We start from the raw sequence: 20,384 nt of genomic DNA, 5'->3' as shown, positions 1-20,384 counted from the left end.
ATCAATATATTTATATCCTTTGGTTAAATACTTAGTAATGCAATTGCTGGATTGTAGGGTAGTTTTATTTTTAACTCTTTGAGGAACCTCCATACTGTTTTCCAGAGTGGTTGCCCCATTAAAGTGCCTTCTCAATTTGGGAATACTTTACTGTCTCTCCCTCACCTTCTTACAACTGTGTAGAAATGAATGATTGTATATAGCATTTAAAAATAAGAAACCTCTTTTCTCTATAGAATTTATATACTTGGGGAGAAGGAGTTAACATAACTATTAAAATATGGATTTGCTTTCAGTAAGTAAGCATATCTCTTTGCATTTTATTTCAGCACGGAGTTGCTTACAGGTCATGTCAGGTTTTTGAATTAGATAAGGCCAAGCTGAAACAAGGAAAATTGATTACTAAATGTGAACTGAAGACTGGCTCAGGCATAAAGTATATTATGAAAGGCTAAGAAGTAAAGATGTGAAATAAGGGAGATAAGACAGCCAGTGCTAGCAGAGAACTGGGTCAGCTTTGGGATGTCAGCAAAAGAAAACCAGTGAAGGATCTATCTTCAGGTGAGAGAAACCAGAACAGGGCTTGAATTATACAACACAGATGGAGTATAAGGCCTGATCAGCTTGCACAGAGCCAAAACTTCCAATTTGTAACTAAAACTCATTCCTGGCTACAATGTATGTCCCCTGGGACTACTTAAATTACAGAAATAGATAAGGTCTACAGTTTCATAAAGAACCAAAAATATTAGGAAGGAATGGGAATACCCAATTCAGCATATTTTAATTGAGCCTCTTCTGTGGTGGTGATGGAAGATACTAGACAAAGTCCCAAACAGTGATGTTAATGAGAAGAATGTGGGTTGATGCAGGAAAGAGCATTCATTTATCATACTTTTTCTTAGCTTTTTTTCCCCCAAGTTATCTCTACACCCAATGTGGGGCTCAAACTTAAGATCCCAGGATTAAGAGTCACATACTCTACTGAGTGAGCCAGCCAGGCACCCCAGCTTTTTCTGTCTCTCAGTACATTGTGAGTTCCTCAAGAGAGAGAGAGGGACAATCATGTCTTGTTTTTCTTTTTATATTCAGCAGCTGGCACATAGGATGTGTTCAATTAATTATTGAAAGAAGAAAGAATGTAAATAAGTATACTAGGCATATACTAGGATATAAATATACTCAAAGGACACAGCTGGGGATAGAGAAGGCTTGGCTAGCACTGAAGGTGGGAAGATTGGAGTGAATTTCCAATATAGGAACAGCAGGAGGTTAAGCAGAAGATATCTGTTGTAGGGCACTTCTAGAGAGTGAAGGAGTTCAGAAAGTCTCCCCAAAATGTGCCACTTTGGTATGTGGACTGTTTTGAGTTGAAGGCAATTGAGATCTTGCAGGCTCAAAAGAAACCTTTGCACTTAGCTACCTAGAGGATTCTAAATTGTGGTGTTTCCCAGAATGAGAATTATTACCAGAGATAAATTTTATCTGAGTGACCCATCTGTATGGCAGGGCAAACATCTAATTATGAAACATCTGCTCTTCTTACTGCTCTGTGGATTACCTTCCTTCCTTTTGAAGCCCCAAATTTCTACTCCATTCTTTAGCTTAGGATGGCATGTATATGTCCTTTTACCTTTCTATTTTGAACTTGATATGTATGTGGAATTCCCATATGTATGAATTTAAATTTGATTTTCTCCTATTAATCTGTTTCATGTCAATTTAATTCTTAGACCAGCTGAAAGAATCTTTGAAGGGTAGAGGAAAATGTTTCCTTCCCAACAAAAGATAAGATTATATAGGTTCAGAAGGACTAGGTTTTTGAAGATCATAAATGCCAGAATAATTTGCCTTATTCTGTAGGTTTTAAAGGGGTCATTGAGGTATTTTGAGGAGGCTGAAGACATGAAGGGTTTTTTAAGGAGTATTAATCTGGCACTTGTGAGTTCAACAGATAGGAATGAGAGAGGCCGTTCCAGCTTCATCTTCCACTTTATTCCTTCCTACGTTCTCTTGGAACTTTTGCCTTTCCATAAAGTGATAATGCGCAAGAGCATCTGTATACCTTTGCTCAGTCTACTTAGTTTATACTCCTTTGGTCCCCTTTTCCAGTTCTTAAATTAGAATTAATTGCTTGTCTTAATGGATGATACCTTTTTTAAATATGGTTTTTTTAAAAAACATTTTTTTTCTTACAGTGGCATTAGTTTTTTTATTGAGTTTCTTGTCTGGACTAAAAATTCCAGAGAACAAGAGCAATCACCTTGTGTTTCCCATGGGGTTTTTGCAGGTGTAAGTCTAAGGAATCTTCAGTGCAAATGCATTCATTGAGAACATGTTTATGAAGTACTCACTATGTGAAAGCTATTGTGCTGATTCTTGAGGTACAGAGATGAAAGACACTTAGATTCTGGAAAACTTGAATTCACCACTATGAACTTGATAGCTCCTCAATACTTAAAAGACTTTACTGGTGATATTTATGATGATGTTAAAGAATTACCTTTTGATATTGTTTAGTGAACGTGTCTAGTGCATCACTTAATATATTCAAAATGATCAGTGCATAATGTTATGAAGTCATGAATAGGTGGAATATTGATTCAAAGTGCAAAGCAGAGCATTACGTGTTTATGTAATAAAAAAGTGAAAAGTTGACTGATGTTCAGATTCCATGTTGCAACTAATTTTTAGGAAACTACTGGTCAAATTTTGGTAGCTATCAAAGGAGAATATCTAAGTATCTTAAAAGGATACCCTTTTCTAGTTATATGGCCTTGCCTTTTCCAGTTATATATCTGTGCAACACTGACCTTTCTCATATATTTCAATCAAAATAACATAGTGTCACAGATGGTATATTGCAGCAGATTGAAGAATCCAGCTGTCTTCGGTTAAGCCAAACATTAGAGATTTGTAGAAATGTAAAACAATGCCTCCTTTTCTCACTAATTTTTGTTTCTGAATATACAGTTCTTTTAAATAAAAATATTTAGGCTAATATATAATGGGTTTATGAGTTATTTTTAAATGAATTAATATTTTTATTGTAGTATGTTCACATTATTGTACAACCATCAATTACCATCAGTCTCTAGAACTTTCTCATCATCCCAAAATAGAACTTGGTACCCATTAAATACTAACTCTCCATTCCCACTTTTCCCATTGCCACTGGCAACCAGCATTCTACTTTCTGTAGAATGAATGGACTGTCTCTATGAATTGGACTGTTCTAAGTACCTCATTAATGTGAAATTACATAGTATTTGTCTTTTTGTGTCAGACTTATTTCACCTAGCATAATGTTCTTAAGGTTCAACCATGCTCTAGCTGTGTGAAGATTTTCTTCCTTCTTTTTTTTTTTATTTTCTTCCTTCTTAAGTACTGAGTAATATTTCATTGTGTACACATATCACAGTTTGCTTATCCATTCATTTGTCTGTGTATGCTTGGGTTGCTTCTACATTTTAGTTATTGTGAGTAATGCTGCTGTGATCATGTACAAATATATGTTCAAGTATGTACCCAGGATTGAAATTGCTGGATCATGCAGTAATACAGTTTCTAACTTTTTGGGGAAATTCCATACTAATAAAAAAAAATAGGGTTTTTTTTCTGTTTTAGTTTGTAATACTGTAAATATCATTAGATATAATCCACATAAAGAAAGGACTCTTAGATCCTCAATTTTTAGGAGAGTAAAGGTCCCGAGGGCTAAAAGTTTGATAATCAATGGTCCAGTGAAATGAATGAAGTAGAGAGATCAGTTAGGAAGTTACTACGATAGTGGACAAGTTGGATTGGACTTTGCTCATAGAAGAATGGGTAGGATGGTAAGAAGAGTCTGTCACATGAAGAGAATTTGGAGAATCTGGAAATATTTGCGACCTTGAAAAAAGAAGCTTTTAGGGAAGATTCAATAGCTCTCTTAGAATATTTGAAGGTCTCTTAGAGAAAAGGAATTGGGCTTATTTTTTGTGACATTTTGGGTGTGTGTGAGATGGTGGCAGATGGTAAGAGGAATCAATTTTAGCTCATAATAAGGAATTTTCTAATGTAATAATTCAAATATAGAATTGGCTAAGGTAGAGATGTAGTGAGTTTCTAAACTAGAAAGCTAGTTTAGAGTTTATTTTATTTTTTTATTTTATTTTATTTTATTTTATTTTATTTTATTTTATTTTATTATTTTATTTTATTTTATTATTTTATTTTATTTTATTTTATTTTATTTTATTTTATGTTTCAGTAGTAGAATTTAGTGATTCATCACTTCCGTGTAGTACCCAGTGCTCATTACAACATGTACCCTCCTTAATGCCCATCACCCATTTAACCCATCCTCCCCCCCCCCCACCTCCCCTCCAGCAGCACTCAGTTTGCTCTCTATAGTTAGAGTCTTTTATGGTTTGTCTCCCTCTCTGTTTTTATCTTATTTTTCTTTCGCCTCCCCTGTGTTCATCTGTTTTGTTTCTTAAATTCCACATATGAGTGAAATCATTTAGTATTTGTCTTTCTCTTACTTCGCTTAGCATTTTGCTTAGCATAATACACTCTAGTCCCATCCAGGTTGTTGCAAATGGCAAGATTTCATTCTTTTTGATGGCTGAGTAATATTCTAATACACACACAAACACACACACCCCACATCTTCTTTATCCATTCATCAATCAGTAGACATTTGGGCTCTTTCCATAACATGGCTATTGTTGATAGTGCTGTTATAAATATCGTGGTACATGTGTCCCTTTGAATCAGTATTTTTGTATCCTTTGGATAAATACCTAGTAGTGCAATTGCTGGGTTGTAGGGTAGCTCTATTTTTAACTTTTTAAGAAACCTCCATACTCTTTTTCAGAGTGACTGCACTAGTTTGCATTTCCAACAACAGTGTAAGAGAGTTCCTTTTCTCTACATCCTCGCCAAAATGTGTTGTTTCCTGATGATGGGTGATCTTTTCATGTATCTGTTAACCATCTAGATATCTTGTTTGGAAAAATGTCTGTTCATGTCTTCTTAACTGGATTATCTATTTTTTGGGTGTTGAGTTTGTTAGGTTCTTTATAGATTTTGGGTACTAGCCCTTTATCATATATGTCACTTGTAAATATTTTCTCCCATCATGTAGGTTGCCTTTTAGTTTTGTTGATTGTTTCCTTTCACTGTGTAGAAGGATTTTATCTCGATAGTCCTAATAATTCATTTTTGCTTTTGTTTCCCTCGGATCTGGAGATGCATCTAGTAAGAAGTTGCTACAGTCAAGGTCAAAGAGGTTGCCACCTATGTTCTCCTCTAGGATTTTGATGGTTTCCTGTCTCACATTGAAGTCTTTCATTTATTTTGAACTTCTTTCTGTTAATTGTGTAAGAAGGTGGTCCAGTTTCATTCTTTTGCATGTCACTGTCCACTTTTTCCAACATCATTTGTTGAAGAGACTGTCTTTATTACACTGGATATTCTTTCCTACTTTGTCAAAGATTAGTTGACCATAGAGTTGAGGGTCCATTTCTGGATTCTCTGTTCCATTGATCTGTATGCCTGTTTTTGTTCTGTACCCTACTGCCTTAATGATTACAGTTTTGTAGTATAGTTTGAAGTCTGTAATTGTGATGGCTCTAGCTTTGGTTTTCTTTTTTAACGTTACTTTGGCTATTCAGGGTTTTTTTCTGGTTCCATACAAATCTTAGAATTATTTGTTCTAGCTCTGTAAAAAATGCTGGTGTTATTTGGTAGGGATAGCATTGACTATGTAGATTGCTTTGGGTAGTATAGATATTTTAACTGTATTTGTTCTTCCATTACAATATGGAATGTTTTTCCATTTCTTCATGCCTTCAATTTCTTTCATAAGTGTTCAGTAGTTTTTAGGGTACAGAATTCTTCTTTGGTTAGGTTTATCCCTAGGGATCTTATGGTTTTTGGTGTAATTGTAAATGGGATTGATTCCTTGATTTTTCTTTCTGCTGCTTCATTATTGGTGCATAGTAATACAACAGACTTCTGTACACTGATTTTATATTCTGTGATTTTGCTGAATTCCTATACCAGTTCTAGCAATTTTGTGGTTGAGTTTTTCAGGTTTTCTACATAGAGTATCATGTCACCTTCGTTGTCAATTGGATGCCTTTATTTCTTTTTGTGGTCTGATTGCTGAGGCTAGGATTTCCAGTACTATGTTGAACAACAGTGATGAGAGTGGACATCCCTGTTGTGTTCCTGACTTTAGGGGAAAAGCTCTAAGTTTGTCCCCATTGAGGATGATATTAGCCATGAGTCTTTTGTATATGGCCTTTGCGATGTTGAGATATGTTCCTTCTATCCTTACTTTCTTGAGAGTTTTTATCAAGAAAGGATGCTGCATTTTGTCAAATGCTTTTTCTGCATCTACCGAAAGGATCATATGGTTCTTATCCTTTCTTTTATTACTGTGGTGTCTCACATTAATTGATTTGCAGATATTGAACCACCCCTGCAGCCCAGGAATAAATCCCGCTTGATCATAGTGAATAATCCTGTTAATATACTGTTGGATTTGATTAGCCAGTATCTTGTTGAGAATTTTTGCATACATGTTCATCAAGGATATTGGTCTATAATTCTTTTTTTTAATGGATCTTTCCTGGTTTTGGAATTAAGGTAATGCTGGCTTCATAGAATGAATTTGGAAGTGTTCTTTTCATTTCTAGTTTTTGGGAAGAGCTTCAGAAGAATAGGTAATGATTCTTCTTTAACTGTTTGGTAGAATTTGCCTGGGAAGCCATCTGGACTCTTTTTTGTTGGGAGATCTTTTATTTCTGATTCAATTTCTTTGTTGGATCTGTTGAAGTTTTCTATTTCTTCCTGTTTCAGTTTTGGTTGTTTATCCAAAATAATGTATCCATTTCTTCCAGATTACCCAATTCGTTGGCCTGTAATTGCTCGTAATATTCTCTTATAATTGTTTGTATTTCCGTGGTGTTGATTATGATTTCTCCTATTTCATTCATGGTTTTATTTATTTGGATCCTTTCTCTTTTCTTTTAAATAAATCTGGCTAGGGGGTTGTTAATTTTGTTAATTCTTTCAAAGATCTAGCTCCTAATTTTGTTGATCTGTTCTTGTTTTGTTTTTAATTTCTATATCATTTATTTCTGTTCTAATCTTAGTTATTACCCTTCTTCTGTTGGTTTTAGGCCTTATTTACTTTTCTTTTTCCAGTTCCTCTAGGTGTAAGGTTAGATTGTAAATTTAAGACTTTTCTTGCTTCTTGAGCAATGCCTGTATTGTTGTATACTTACCTCTTTTGACTGCCTTTGCTGGATTCCAAAGGTTTTGGACTATTGTGTTTTCATTTTCATTTGCTTCCATGTATTTTTTAAATTTCTTTTTAAATTTCCTGGTTAACCCATTCATTCTTTAGTAGGATATTCTTTGACCTCCACGTACTTGTGGCTTTTCCAAATTTTCTATGATTTGTGACCCAATATGTGATCTATTCTAGAGATTGTTTCATGTACACTCAAACAGAATGTGTATTCTCTTTTAGGATGAAATGCTCTGAATATATCTGTTAAGTCTATCTGGTCCAGTGTGTCATTCAAAGCCATTGTTTCCCTGTTGATCTTCTGCTTAAATGAATTGTCCATTGCTGTGAGTGGCGTGTTAAAGCCCCTACTATTATTGTATTATTGTCAGTGAGTTTCTCTAAGTTTGTTATTAATTGATTTATATATTTGGCTGCTCCCAAGTTGGGGGCATAAATATTTACAGTTGTTAGATCTCCTTGTTGGATAGACCTCTTTATTAATGATATAGTGCCCTACTTCATCTCTTATTATAGTCTTTGTTTTAAAATCTAGTTTGTCTGATATAAGTATAGCTACTTCAGCTCTCTTTTGATGTCCATTCACATGATAGATGGCTCTCTACCCCTTCACTCTCAATCTGGAGGTGTCTTTGGGTCTAAAAATCAGTCTCTTGTAAACAGCATGTCGATGGGTCTTGTTTTTTTATCCATTCTAACACCCTATGTCCTTTGATGGGAACATTTAGTCTATTTACATTCAGAGTAATTTTTGATAGATATGAATTTAGTGCCATTGTATTACTTATAAAGTCACTGTTCCTGTAGATTGTCTGTATTTCTTTCTAGTCTTTGTTGCTTTTGGTCTCTGCTGCTCAAAGGTCTCCTTTAGTATTTCTTGCAGAGCTGGTTTAGCATTCACAAACTCCTTTAGTTTTTGCTTGTCTTGAAAACTCTCTCTCTTCTCCTATTCTATTTTTTTAAAAAGATTTTATTTATTTATTTGACAGAAAGAGAGAGAGAGAGAGAGCACACACAAACGGGGAGCAGCAGAGAGAGAGAGGAAGAAGCAGGCTCCCTGCTGAGTGGGAAGCCTAATGCGGGGCCCAATTCCAAGACCCCAGGATCATGACCTGAGCCGAAGGCAGACACCCAATCAACACCCACCGTCTCCTGTTCTAAATGACAACCTGCATATTTTGGCTGCATAGTTTTCGCATTTAGTGTGTTGAATATATCATGCTGGTGTTTTCTGGCCTGCCAAGTTCTGTGGACAGGTCTACTGCTAACCCACCCTTGTATGCCCACCCTTGTAGGTTCAAGGACCTTTTGTCCCTAGCTGCTTTCAGAATTCTCCTTATGTTTGTATTTTGCAAGTTTCTCTATGATATGTCTTATTGTTGACCTGGTTTTGTTAATTATGAGGGAAGTTCTCTGTGCCTCTTGGACTTGACTGCTTGTTTCCTTCCCCAAATTAGGGAAGTTCTCAGCTATAATTTATTCAAATAAACCTTCTGTCCTTTTTTCCTACTCTTCTTCTTCCGCAATTCCTATGATATGGATATTATTATGCTTGTGGAATCACTGAGTTCCTTAAGTCTATATTCATGATCTAATAGCTGTCTTTTCCTTTCCTTTTCAGCTTCATTATTTTCCATAGTTTTATGTTCTATATTATCTACTCATTCCTCTGCTTCTTCCATCCTTGTTGTGATTATAACCAGTTGGTTTTGTATCTCAGTTATAGCATTTTTTATTTCAGCCTGACTAGTTTTTAGGTCTCTTATCTCCTGAGCAAGGGTTTCTCTGGTGTCTTTTATGCTTCTTTCAAGCCTACCTAATATTTTTATGACTATTGTTTTAAATTCTTGCTCAGGTATATTGCTTATATCTGTTTTGAGCAAATCTCTGGCTGTGATTTTTCTTGACCTTATTTTTGGGGGATAATTCCTCCCATTTTGTCATTATGTCTAGGTTCCCGGTCTTTTGCATATTCTGAAAGCTTGTTACATTTCCTGCTCCTGAGAGTAATACTGTATTAAGAAGGAGGTCATACACTGTCCAGGGCCTTGCACTTCAGGAAGTGTTTCTGGTGTATGCTGTGTGCACTTTGCTGTTGTGTTTTGACTGCTCTTTCCCACAGGTCAGTCCTCTGCAGAGTTGTTCCTTGCTTGTCGTGGGGAGTGTTTGGACCTTTAATTAGGTGTGCTTTGATTTGTGTGTTAACATAAGCCTGAAAATGCCCCCGAAAACCTGATCCAAGAAAAGAGAAAAGCAACAAAAAAGCAGACAAAAAAACTATAAGCCTGATTCCAAAGAAAAAGCCTGACCCAAAAAATGAGAAAAAGAAACAAACATACAGGTAAACTAGCAAAAAGCTATAAGCCTGATTCCAAAGAAAAAATGAAAGCAAAATGTGGTTCTGTTTCCACCAGAACTGAAACATGCTTTGGCGCACTCTCTGATCTATGACTCGGTACATGCGGAGGGCCTGTGTTGGTCCTCTGGAGGAGAGGCCTACTGCACTGCGTCACAGTCAGACCTAAGGTCTGGTGGACCTTTTGTCCTTGGAGAGGCAATATACCGTCTTCCAAATGTACTCCAGGAAGGATGACATTCTCTCCCAGTCCAACCCAGAGGGTCCTCGCACCACAGAATTTGCAGGAATCCTATGTGCTGCTTTCTTTCCCCCTCTCCCTGACTTCTTTTGTATAAAGGGCTCTCTTCCCTCTGTGCCCCTGTGGCTTTTTTCTCCTCTAGTTCACATCTCTGAACCTTGCATTTGCTCTAGTCTCTCCCTCTAATTGTGCAGATTTTCTTAATCCTCATTGATTTGCTAGTTGTCCAAAATGATCTGATGTTGATCTAGCAGTGTTTGAAGGATGAGACAAGCTCAGGGTCTCCCTATTACTTGGCCATCTTAATTCTCCCCCTAGTTTACCGTTTCTAAGTTAGAGTTTCTAAGCTAGGAAACCCCTAGAAAGGAGAGTTTTATTAAATGGTTAGTTGGCCTAGAAGAACTCTGTAGTTTCTTTTAACCCTGAAATTCTGTGATTCTTCAGACACAGAAAGATGAAGCATGATGGCATAGTGAGAAGTGGAGAGGATGGGGGCTTCTTTAAAGGGAGTTAAAAGATCCTTGGAATCCTCTTTTGTAGACCTTGCTATGCCCTGCTTTGTACTTCATGGAGTCTGTAGTCTCAGGTTACTGCTCAGCTTCTTGGACTTAGCCAAGTCATTAGCCACTTTGCTTCTCTAGTTTTCTTTACTTACCAGGTTTAGAAATTTAAGATTGCCAATGGCTAATGCTTTGGATTAAGATTGTTCTGGTGAAAGTAGAAACTGAATTCTTGTGTGTATTTGTGTGTGTCAAGGGTGGTGGGAATAGAGGTAGTCATGTGTGTTTAGAGTGCAGAATGGTGAAGTCAACATAATGTCAACATAAATAAATGGGTGAAGGATGTATGCAGGGTAATGTACACTCTTGCTGGATTATATTTTTTATCCTGTTTTTACCAGCTCTCATAGTGAGTTAAAGGTGTTTTGTTTAAAGAAAGGCTTAAATTTTATTGTAGATATATTAAAAAACCTCTACCTCCAGGCACTCCCTCCCTGCTAGTCTTTTACATTTAGTCCATTGTCATCTGGATACCTCATATTTTATAACACAACTTTATTTACACTGGACTGACCAACTAGAAATAACTTTGAAAAATTTTAAATTTAAATCTCACAATAACCTAGTTCAGTTATTACTTTCCCTATTAAATAAAGAACACTCAGATACAGAGAGGTTAAATTACTTGACCAAGATGATAAATAAGGTTGAGAGATGGGGTGCCTGGGTGGCTCAGTCGGTGAAGCGTCTGCCTTCAGCTCAGGTCATGATCTCAGGGTCCTGGGATCCAGCCCCACATTGGGCTCCCTGCTCATCGGGGAGCCTACTTCTCCCTCTCCCTCTGTCCCCTGCTCGTGCTCTCTCTCTCACTTTCTCTCTATATATTTCAAAAAAAAATTTTTTTTTTTTTTTTTACTAGGAAGTACTTTAATCATTTTTCTTAGAAAAAAAAAAATTCCAGACACTTAACAGTTCACAACATTTCAACAACGAAGTACTGGTTGGAGAGGTTTCCAAGAACTGGGTTTTCTGAAGTCTTAGGAGAAAAGCTGGTATTGTTTCACTATAGATGGATGGCATAGGTCATAAATGGAAGACTTCTGGCTACTGAGCCAATCAGAACCCAGTGGAATGACACTTCTGTCTCCCCTATCCCTCAGAAATGCCCCCTTATTAAAGCTAGGAGCAGTTAGCTTAGGCTGCAGTCTTCCCCTTGGACAAGAAACGGGGTGAAGAGAAAGGAAGGTCACTCCTGAGTCTCCATGCTTCCTCTTCCTCTCCCTCTCCTTGAGGTGGTTCTTCTGTATTCTCCTCCTCTGATTCTCCTTCCTTCTTTTCTGGTGGCTTCCCATAGCCTTTTCTGAAGGTGTCACTATCACTCCATCCCAGGTAGATATCTCAGAAGCAAGATAGCTGGCATCACCCTCCTGGCCAAGAATCTTCCGAAAACCACCATGTGAGAGGATACGGACCAGAATCTGAGCTGTATAGCGCACCATGTCCTGTTGTTCCAGAGTCATGACTGTGTGTACTCTGAAGTTGCCACTTTCACAGGGGTCAGTGATTCCCACTGACCCTGGCAGGAACAGTCCTGCAGCCAGAATCTGTAAGCACCGCCTGTATGCCACATTTAGGGCCAAAGGCTGTCTGGTGGGATTGTTCATCACAGCATAGTGCCCGAGTAGGTCAAGGATCCAGGGTGTTAGTGGCTCAAAGCCAGGAAAACGAATCCACAGGTTCTCAGCAGTCTAATGAGAACTTTAACTGTGGACTGAGAAGCATTTTCCTCAAACCAGCAGGCATGTCTGATGGCTACTGAAGCACTCTGCAACCCCCTGATATCCAAATGGAGTTCTGGGTCCAGTTTTCGGAGATTGGGTGGCACTGTTGTAATGAGAATCTTCACTGTAGCATCAGAAGAACTGATCTCAAAGCCAGTTTCGTTGGTCAGCATGGTTAAAACTTCAGAAGGATCCTGTGCTCTCAGGCTTTCCACAACTTCGTTCCCTAGGGCGGCAGCAGCTTCCAATGTTGGCAGAATCTTTAGGATTACCACCACATTGTGTCCTGTAGTCATTGTTCCCTTTTTATACGATCCCACCTGTCACACTTCTTCAGTTTGCTCTTCGAATGTCCCTGGAGCCACAATCAAATTGTCAGTCACATTGTTGATTTTTGTCACCAGAGAAAGGATAGACGCCTGTTCAGCAGAATTAGGAGCAAGATCCTGATTCCTCTTCAGCAAGGCCTCACTGAAGGAAGTTTCGTCAGGCGCTGGCTTGACCTGGGGGAAAGCCATCTCACACAGATAGAAATCAAATGGAATATGTGGCACAAATGGCTGGAACCCGCCTCCTGGGCCTCCTCGGGACCCGAAGTGCCCGCCGTGCCCTTGTCCTCGGTCACCCCTCATGGCACCCTAAGCCCCGAACAGTGGAAGCCACCCTAACCTCAGAATAAAATCTTAAAAAAAAAATAAGGCTGAGAGATCTTCTGATGCCAAATTCTGTCCTTATTTATTTAGTCCCAAGTGGTTTTAAAATTGTGCTCTGTTATACCCAAGGAAATGTCCTATTTATTTAAAAATTCTTTTTCTTGAAGATTTTATTTATTTATTTGAGAGAAAGAGAGAACGAGCAGTGGGGAGGGGCCGAGGGAGAAGCATACTCCCTGCTTGCAATGTGGGGCTCGATCCCACGACCTGGAGATATGAGCTGAGCTGAAGGGAGATGCTTAGCTCACTGAGCCACCAAGGTACCCCTATTCAAAAATTCTTAATTTTAACAGTAATATAAATAAAATATATTAAGCACTATTCTTGAAAATGCATTGTTATATTAAATACTTCATAATCAACTGTTGTGCTTCCAAGTTAACTTGTCTGCAGATAAATCCCAGGAAAAAACCCTGTTTCTTTCATCATCTTCATATATAGAGACACTTAATGTGTCATTGATGAGCAAGGATATAATTCTACATTGGTCTTTCAAAATATTGAGGTTTGCGCATGCGGACTCACGGTTCATTGTGTGAGTAAGGATACTAGCGCAGGGTGTTGGCAGAGCACAGGTGCATCTGCTCAACAGAGGTTCCCTTAATGATATAACTGTGGCAATGTTGGACAAATGAGCCAGTGACACATCACGTAGTAGTAATATGATATGTGTAGTGTTAGCAGTTATAAGCATCAGAAACTCTGAGTTTAATACGTATGATAACTAATATCAGTGATTTGTTTTCTTATTTATTTATTTATTTATTTATTTATTTATTTATTTATGTTTTCTTTTTTAAACAGATTTTATTTATTTTTTTAAAGATTTTTTTATTTATTCATGAGAGACAGAGAGAGAGAGAGAGAAAGAGAGGCAGAGACGCAGGCAGGGGGAGAAGCAGGCTCCATGCAGGGAGCCCGACGTGGGACTCAATCTGGAGACTCCAGGATCATGCCCTGGGCTGAAGGCAGGTGCTAAACCGCTGAGCCACCCAGGGATCCCCAGATTTTATTTATTTAAAGAGAGAGAGCAAGTGGGAGGAAGCGCAGAGGGAAAGGGAGAGAATCTCAAGCTGAGAATGGGGCCTGACATAGGGCTTCATCCTGTGACCCTGAAATCATGGAATGAGCTGGAATCAAGAGTTGGACGCTTAACTGACCGAGCCAGCCAAGTGTCTCTTCCGTAATTTATTTTCAAAAAAACAATTCTCCCAGTCTCCTCTTTCGATTTCCCGCAGCAGTTTAATTTGGGAGTGTGCTGAAATTGCCAGGAAGCTATTAAAAGTACAAACACTTATTTCTGTGAATCAAGACTTTTTATGTTGAACAACCAAAACAAAATACAAAAACAAATTGGATATTGAAGCTGTATCATAATAAAGCTATATACTTCTAATGTAATTAATTATACTTTAGTCAATGAGAGAACACTCATTTTTACTGTCTACTAATACCACTTTCAATGTGTTTTATATACTAGGGTTTTAAATTGGGTTTCATTTTAAAAAGGGATTATGCTACTAAAGCATATTCAAGAACTGTCTTACCATGTTGCCCTCCTGTCACTGGCCTGCTTTTGCTTTTTAAGTTTCTCAATAATTTTTTTTTTTTTTTGAGAGAGAGTATGAATGGTATGGGGAGAGGCAAAGGGAGAGGGAGAGAGAGAATCTCAAGCAGACTCCATGCTCAGTGCGGAGTCTGGCATTGGGCTCAGTCCCATGGCCCTGAGATCATGACCTGAGCCGAAATCAAGAGTCAGATGCTCATTCAGCCAAAGCACCCAGGAGCCCCAAATTTCTCAAGATTTTTATAATTATGTTGATGATTAGGAATTTGATTTGCCTTTGATTAAAAAATATATCTAGGAAGTCTAGCAACTTTAAAATACTGTACATATTTAGAAGGAATAACCAGTTTTTTTCCCTTGAAATTCTTTTAATTATGCTACCTCAGAGTCATTTCCAAATATAGGCTTAGTAAAGGAAAACCTATTTCCTTTTGCTTTGGTGCTTTTGAATAATGAGCAAAGTTTTGCAGCTTTTAAAATCCCTGGAATAAGAGACTAGAAACCAGTTTCTTTAGTTAGCAATAACTTCTATAAAGTTCCTTGCTTATTTGGGTGAAAATTGTATAAAAAGGATAGAACATGATTTGACCGATAAAATTTTTTCAAGCTACAATTAGTACTAAGTTAATACTAGAGATGCAAAAATGAAGTTATGGTCCTTGCCTTTGAATTTAAGAGTCCAGAAGAAAAATAGGTGAGCTGAAAATTACAATATAATCTGATGAGTGTTGTAACAGGAACAGAGTGTACTATCTTTGTAGGCAAGTGGTAGGGGTGAACTAAGAAAGGAGGTGGTATTTGAGGGATGTCTTGGAAGTTAGTAGGTATCTGCCAAGATGGTGAGGGAGCACTTGCATCTGAGAGACAACATGAACAAAAGCGTGAAACTCTTACAATACTTAACAGTTGGGGGATCAGTGAATGTGGTTCACAGTGACTAGAGAGAGAGTAGGGTGTGTTGGGGAGAGAAGGTGTGAGAGAGGAGAGGATGTTGTTAGCTTGGTGGAAGAGCAGCTGATGAATTTGGAGAGTTAAGTTGGTCTACGTTGTGAAGAGCCAAGTGTGCCCTGTTGAAAAGTTTAGATTCCTTATTTTATGCTGTGGAGATTTGCAGTCAGGAAGGCCTTCTGTTTTAGGAAGAAAATGCTGGAGAATGGATTGATAAAGAGGAGAGAAATTGGTTCATTTATTCAGTAAACATTAATTGATCACCTATTATGTGAAAGTAACCATTCTAAGCATTTAGGATATAACAGTGAACAAAAAAGCAAAGATCCTTGTTTTAGTGGAGCTTATTACTTCTAGTGTAGGATTATAGACAGTGTACCAATAAACATAGTAAATACATTAATCATACATAATCAAATACATTAATCATAGTAAAATCATTAATCATCAATCAATTAATCATAATCAAATACATTAATACATAATCGTATATTAGAAGGTAATAAATGCTAAGAAAGAAGAAACAGTAAAATAAGGGAGTGTGAAAATGCCAGGTGGGGAACAATTGCAATTTAGATGAAGTGGCAAGATGTACAGTTTGGAAGCTATTACAGTGATCCAAATGAGAAATGATGAGGACTTAGGCTCAAATGTGGGACTTTAGAATGGAGAGAAGGAATAAATTGGCATATTTTTCTTTTTTGATGCTTTTTATTGTAAAATAAAACACAGAAACTGTATAAAACAAACCTGCCAGGTAATGAATGATAAGATGAACGACCATATAACAACCACCCTTTAAAAAAATGAAACTTTGCCAGCCACACCAGAAACCCTTCCATTTGACCCACTCCAATCACAAACTTCTCCCTCCCAAACAACCTGGTTTTTATTATGGTAATCGTTTCCTTGCGTTTCTTGATACTTCTATTAGGCAAATATATAACCCTCACATGAAAATACCCTAACTTGGTCTTGCCAATTAAAAACGTTTTTAAATTTAAAAATAATTTTTAAAAATATTTATTAACTTGAGAGAAAGAGACAGAACACTCATGAGTTGGGGAGGAGCAAAGAAGAGAGAAAGAAAGGTGAAAGACACTCCAGCAGACTCTGGCTGAGTGCGGAGCCTGACTGGGGTCATCCCACAACCCTGAAATCATGACCTGAGCCAAACCAAGAGTTGGATGCTTAACCAACTGAGCCACCCAGGTGCTAAAAAAAGTTTTTTTTTTTTTTAAGATTTTATTTATTTATTCGTGAGAGACACACACAGAGAGAGAGAGAGAGAGAGAGGCACAGACACAGGCAGAGGGAGAAGCAGGCTCCATGCAGGGAGCCCAATGTGGGCCTCGATCTCGGGTCTCCAGGATCATGCCCTGGGCTGAAGGCTGCACTAAACCGCTGAGCCACCTGGGCTGCCCTAAAAAAGTTTTTTTTGATATGTCTTTTTAAATCTACAGGTTTTCTCTCCTTCCCTTTGTTTTCCTCACACCTTGTGAGCTAAAGAACAGAGCCATTTGATCTTTAGAATTTCTCATATCCTGGGGTTTTCTGAATGCACCCTCATGGTGCAACTTAACATGTTCCTTTAGCCTTTGTAGGACTTGTAAATGGACAGCAGGACCAAGGGCTTGATGAGACTGTGGTGTCATCCCTTTGCCCATAACTATTGGCAAGGGAGTGTTCTTTCATTGAGAAGTACATAATATCTAATTGTCTTTTGCAATGTTAACAGCTCTTTCTGCTCAATGCCTAGAATTAGTCATTTATTAGGGGTTGCAAAATGGTGATATTCTGTTTATATCCCATCTGTTTTAGTTACTAGCTGGAATACTTTTATCGAGGTATTTCCTTTTATTTATTATTTAGTTACCCTGTGATGTGCAGTTTATTTAGGAAAGGCAAGAAGACATGCCTTTTCCTTTACTTACTGGCTTTCAAGATAATACATTAGTTCCCAGTCATCCTCAATATTTATTACTCTATCAGTATTTTCTCTTCAGAATGACCATATCTGGAAAGGGGATGCTGGTTGGTCAGTGTCAAGAATTCACAGATGCTGGGCTGCCACAGTCTCTTCAGACCTCATCTGCTATATTCAATTAGGCAAAACCCCTCCCAGTTTTCACTCCTGTTCTAAAATTGGCTCTTCATATGTTCCAGTGAAAACAGTGTTGGCTATTTTGGGGGTTCTCCTGTTTCACATCCATCATGTACCCTACTACTTCCTTTGGCTTTTTCCTGCATAAATGCTAATACCATACAGGTCTTATGGTTGTTTGTTTGTCCCCAACTATTGTGGGGATATCTTTTCACTAAGTTTTGTTGTAAATGTTTTCCATGGGATTTTGGTTTTCCTATTCAGTTGTTCGGACTGTTTTTATGTGGAAATCAGAGAGATTAAAAAACAAAATAAAAAAAGCACCCAAACCAAAAAATAACTCACTGCCTCCAATGCCATCTTCCCAGAAAGGGGTTGAATCTTTGAGGGGTTAGAGTAGAATTAAGAATAACTAAATTTTCTGATTTAGAATATCTGGTGCATGGTAATTTCCTTGATTGGGATTAAAAAATAGATGAGAAGGAAAGAATAGTGAGTGGAAGTTAAGATCAATGTTTGATTTCTTAGATTTGAAATACTTATTAGTTACTCTAATAGTAATGCCTTCTTAAGGAATACTTTTAGAATTTGATAGAACTAGATGATAAGAGATCAACACTTTGAAAATAATCAAAGCCATTATAAATTGGAGAAATTATTACTTTTGGTAAAAATTACAGTGTGAAAAACCAATAGAATAGAAAACATGCACTTGAAGATGAAGGAGACACTAATAAGTATTTGTGAACTAGTAGTTTTATGTGTTTTCCATAAATCTGCACAACAAATAAAGGTTTGCATTGAGCAGCAATCCAAAGAAGAAGATGCTATTCAGAGATCCATTTGTAAGGGATGCAACTGGGTTTTTAAGCCATTAGGTGTAAATGCCACAGTATATGTTTGATATAATATTAAGGAAATGAATTTATAAAAGCTAAGTATTTTTCCTGCTAGAAAAATAGATATTAAGTATTCACAAAGATAAAAGTCCTAGATAAAAATGTTAAGTGTTTATAAGCTGCAAGTTTTTATATTTTGAGTAGACTACGGTATACCATCACAGATCCTGTATTTTAAGAGTAGGTAAAAAAGTCTTCTCTATTATGAGCTATTCTAGATAATTCTATTATCTAAAGGTGCTCGGACTTCAAAATGGGATTTTTAAAATAGTATGCACATTTGGACACCTCTTATAAAACTTTTCATTCATATTTAATATCAACCCAAATGACTTTCTTTTGACCTCTGTCTTTTCCTTTCTTCTTTTTCTTCTTCTTTCTAAAATTAGGCCAGTCTTCAGAGACCTGAGATTAAACTTGAATCACTAAAAGAAGATATTAAGGAATTCTTTAAAATATCAGGTTTGTAAGTTGCTTTTTTCTCTCCTAATTCTTTAAGGGAAAATAAGGAAATACTTCATTTGGAGGGAATATTTTATCTTCACACTTCAGTTACTCATTCAAAATTGTGAAGCAGTGGCTGGGTAGTTTTCTCTTTGAGGAGAATTAGAACTTTCAGATATTTCAATAAAATACTGCAAAACTTCAGGAACACTGATTAAACTAATCAGTTTTGAATGTAGTTTACTTTGTGATCAAAATACATCCTGAATGTATGAAGAATCTCCCTCGCCAAGCACCTCCTCTTTTGCTTCCACTTATGGCTTCTTTTCCTTTTACACTTTTTCCCCCTCCTCTTTTCTATCCTTTCAAAGAAAAGAAAAAGAAAACCCTAATTTCTTTTAGAGCAAGAAAAGAGGTTCTGTATTTTCTAACCTTTGCACTCGGAAATTGGCTTACTTGAGATATTAACTGGTTAAGTTCAAGTAGTTAGTGGCCAAGCTAACTGGTCTGATGGTACCTCATAATAATGTTTCTGTTGTTTAGGAGTTTGCTGACTAGTTAGTTTAACTAATTGGTTACGATCTGTCTATCAGGTGCCTGGATGTTTCTTGCCCTTCCCTTGGCACATTCCTCATAGCACTAGTAGTACAGTAGACAGCTGTAATTTTGGCATTAATTGAGCACCTTAGCAGTGGAAGAAGGAAATGTTCCTCCAACCATGAGAAAATGGTGCAATGGTTTTACTTAAAAAATAGTGTCATATTGATAATTTTGCTACTTAGTGTTTGCCAACAGACACTGTGAACATGTAGGAAATACTTCATTCCTTAATAACACTTACACAGCAATTGGCATTTGAAGAAGTTATTTCACAAATAAATATGCTGTTAGAGTTTTAGTGAGATAAATTTAATTATAATGTGTGCTTATTTTTAAAACTAATATGTTTGTGTATTTTATTCTTTTTTAAAAAATAGGTTGGGAGAAGAAACTTCAGAATGCTGTTTATAGTGAACTGAGTGTGTGAGTTTTTTCTACCTATTTTGAGATACCATTATGTTTAGCTGTATTTACTTTGTAAGTAATGAATATAGTATTGCTGTGTACACTCATTATATTACATTTTTCATTAGTATTTATATAGCATTTCATTTAAATTAATACATTGAAAAATTACAGTCTTGCCTGAGAATGAATCATAAATAGGTAAGGTTTTTTTACCACTGAAATTTTTATGTTAACAATTCATTTATCCAGTGTAGTTAGGGAAATAAGTTAATATTTCAGAAAACTGAAGCTTATCAATGTTCTTTTTATTGCCATTTTGGATATTAACCCTTTATCTGTCTTTATAAAGCAACTGTTCTAAATATAATTAACTTTTTAAATGTTTTTTGCAAGATTGGTGTCATTATTAAGAAAATCAATATTTTTGTTAATCTGGACTTGCCCTCAGAGTCTGTTGAGGTGTATAAAACTATTTGTCGTTACACAGAATAAGGAGTGTTAGCGTTTATAGTTTATT

General features: G+C 36.8%; 1 protein-coding gene and 1 pseudogene across 3 annotated transcripts in view; one reads left to right on the top strand and one right to left on the bottom strand.

Annotated features, from left to right (window-relative positions):
• TBC1D19 (TBC1 domain family member 19) overlaps nucleotides 1-20,384 on the top strand; it is a 141,808-nt gene that overhangs the window by 12,345 nt on the left and 109,079 nt on the right. Inside the window, exons 2-3 of one of the 3 annotated variants that reach the window (XM_072808491.1) lie at nucleotides 18,805-18,877; nucleotides 19,837-19,882. The exons of the other annotated variants lie outside the window; for them this stretch is intronic. Of the exons in view, the coding sequence (XP_072664592.1) occupies nucleotides 18,805-18,877; nucleotides 19,837-19,882 (119 nt within the window). The remainder of the gene's footprint in view (nucleotides 1-18,804; nucleotides 18,878-19,836; nucleotides 19,883-20,384) is intronic. 3 annotated transcript variants of the gene reach the window in all.
• LOC140622760 (interleukin enhancer-binding factor 2 pseudogene) lies at nucleotides 11,399-12,848 on the bottom strand (annotated as a pseudogene).

Source organism: Canis lupus, chromosome 2, assembly GCF_048164855.1.
Source record: "Canis lupus baileyi chromosome 2, mCanLup2.hap1, whole genome shotgun sequence".
In the NCBI taxonomy this organism is placed as follows: Eukaryota; Metazoa; Chordata; class Mammalia; order Carnivora; family Canidae; genus Canis; species Canis lupus.
The sequence above is the reverse complement of the archived record's forward strand: the minus strand, read 5'-3'. Positions and strand labels throughout refer to the sequence as shown.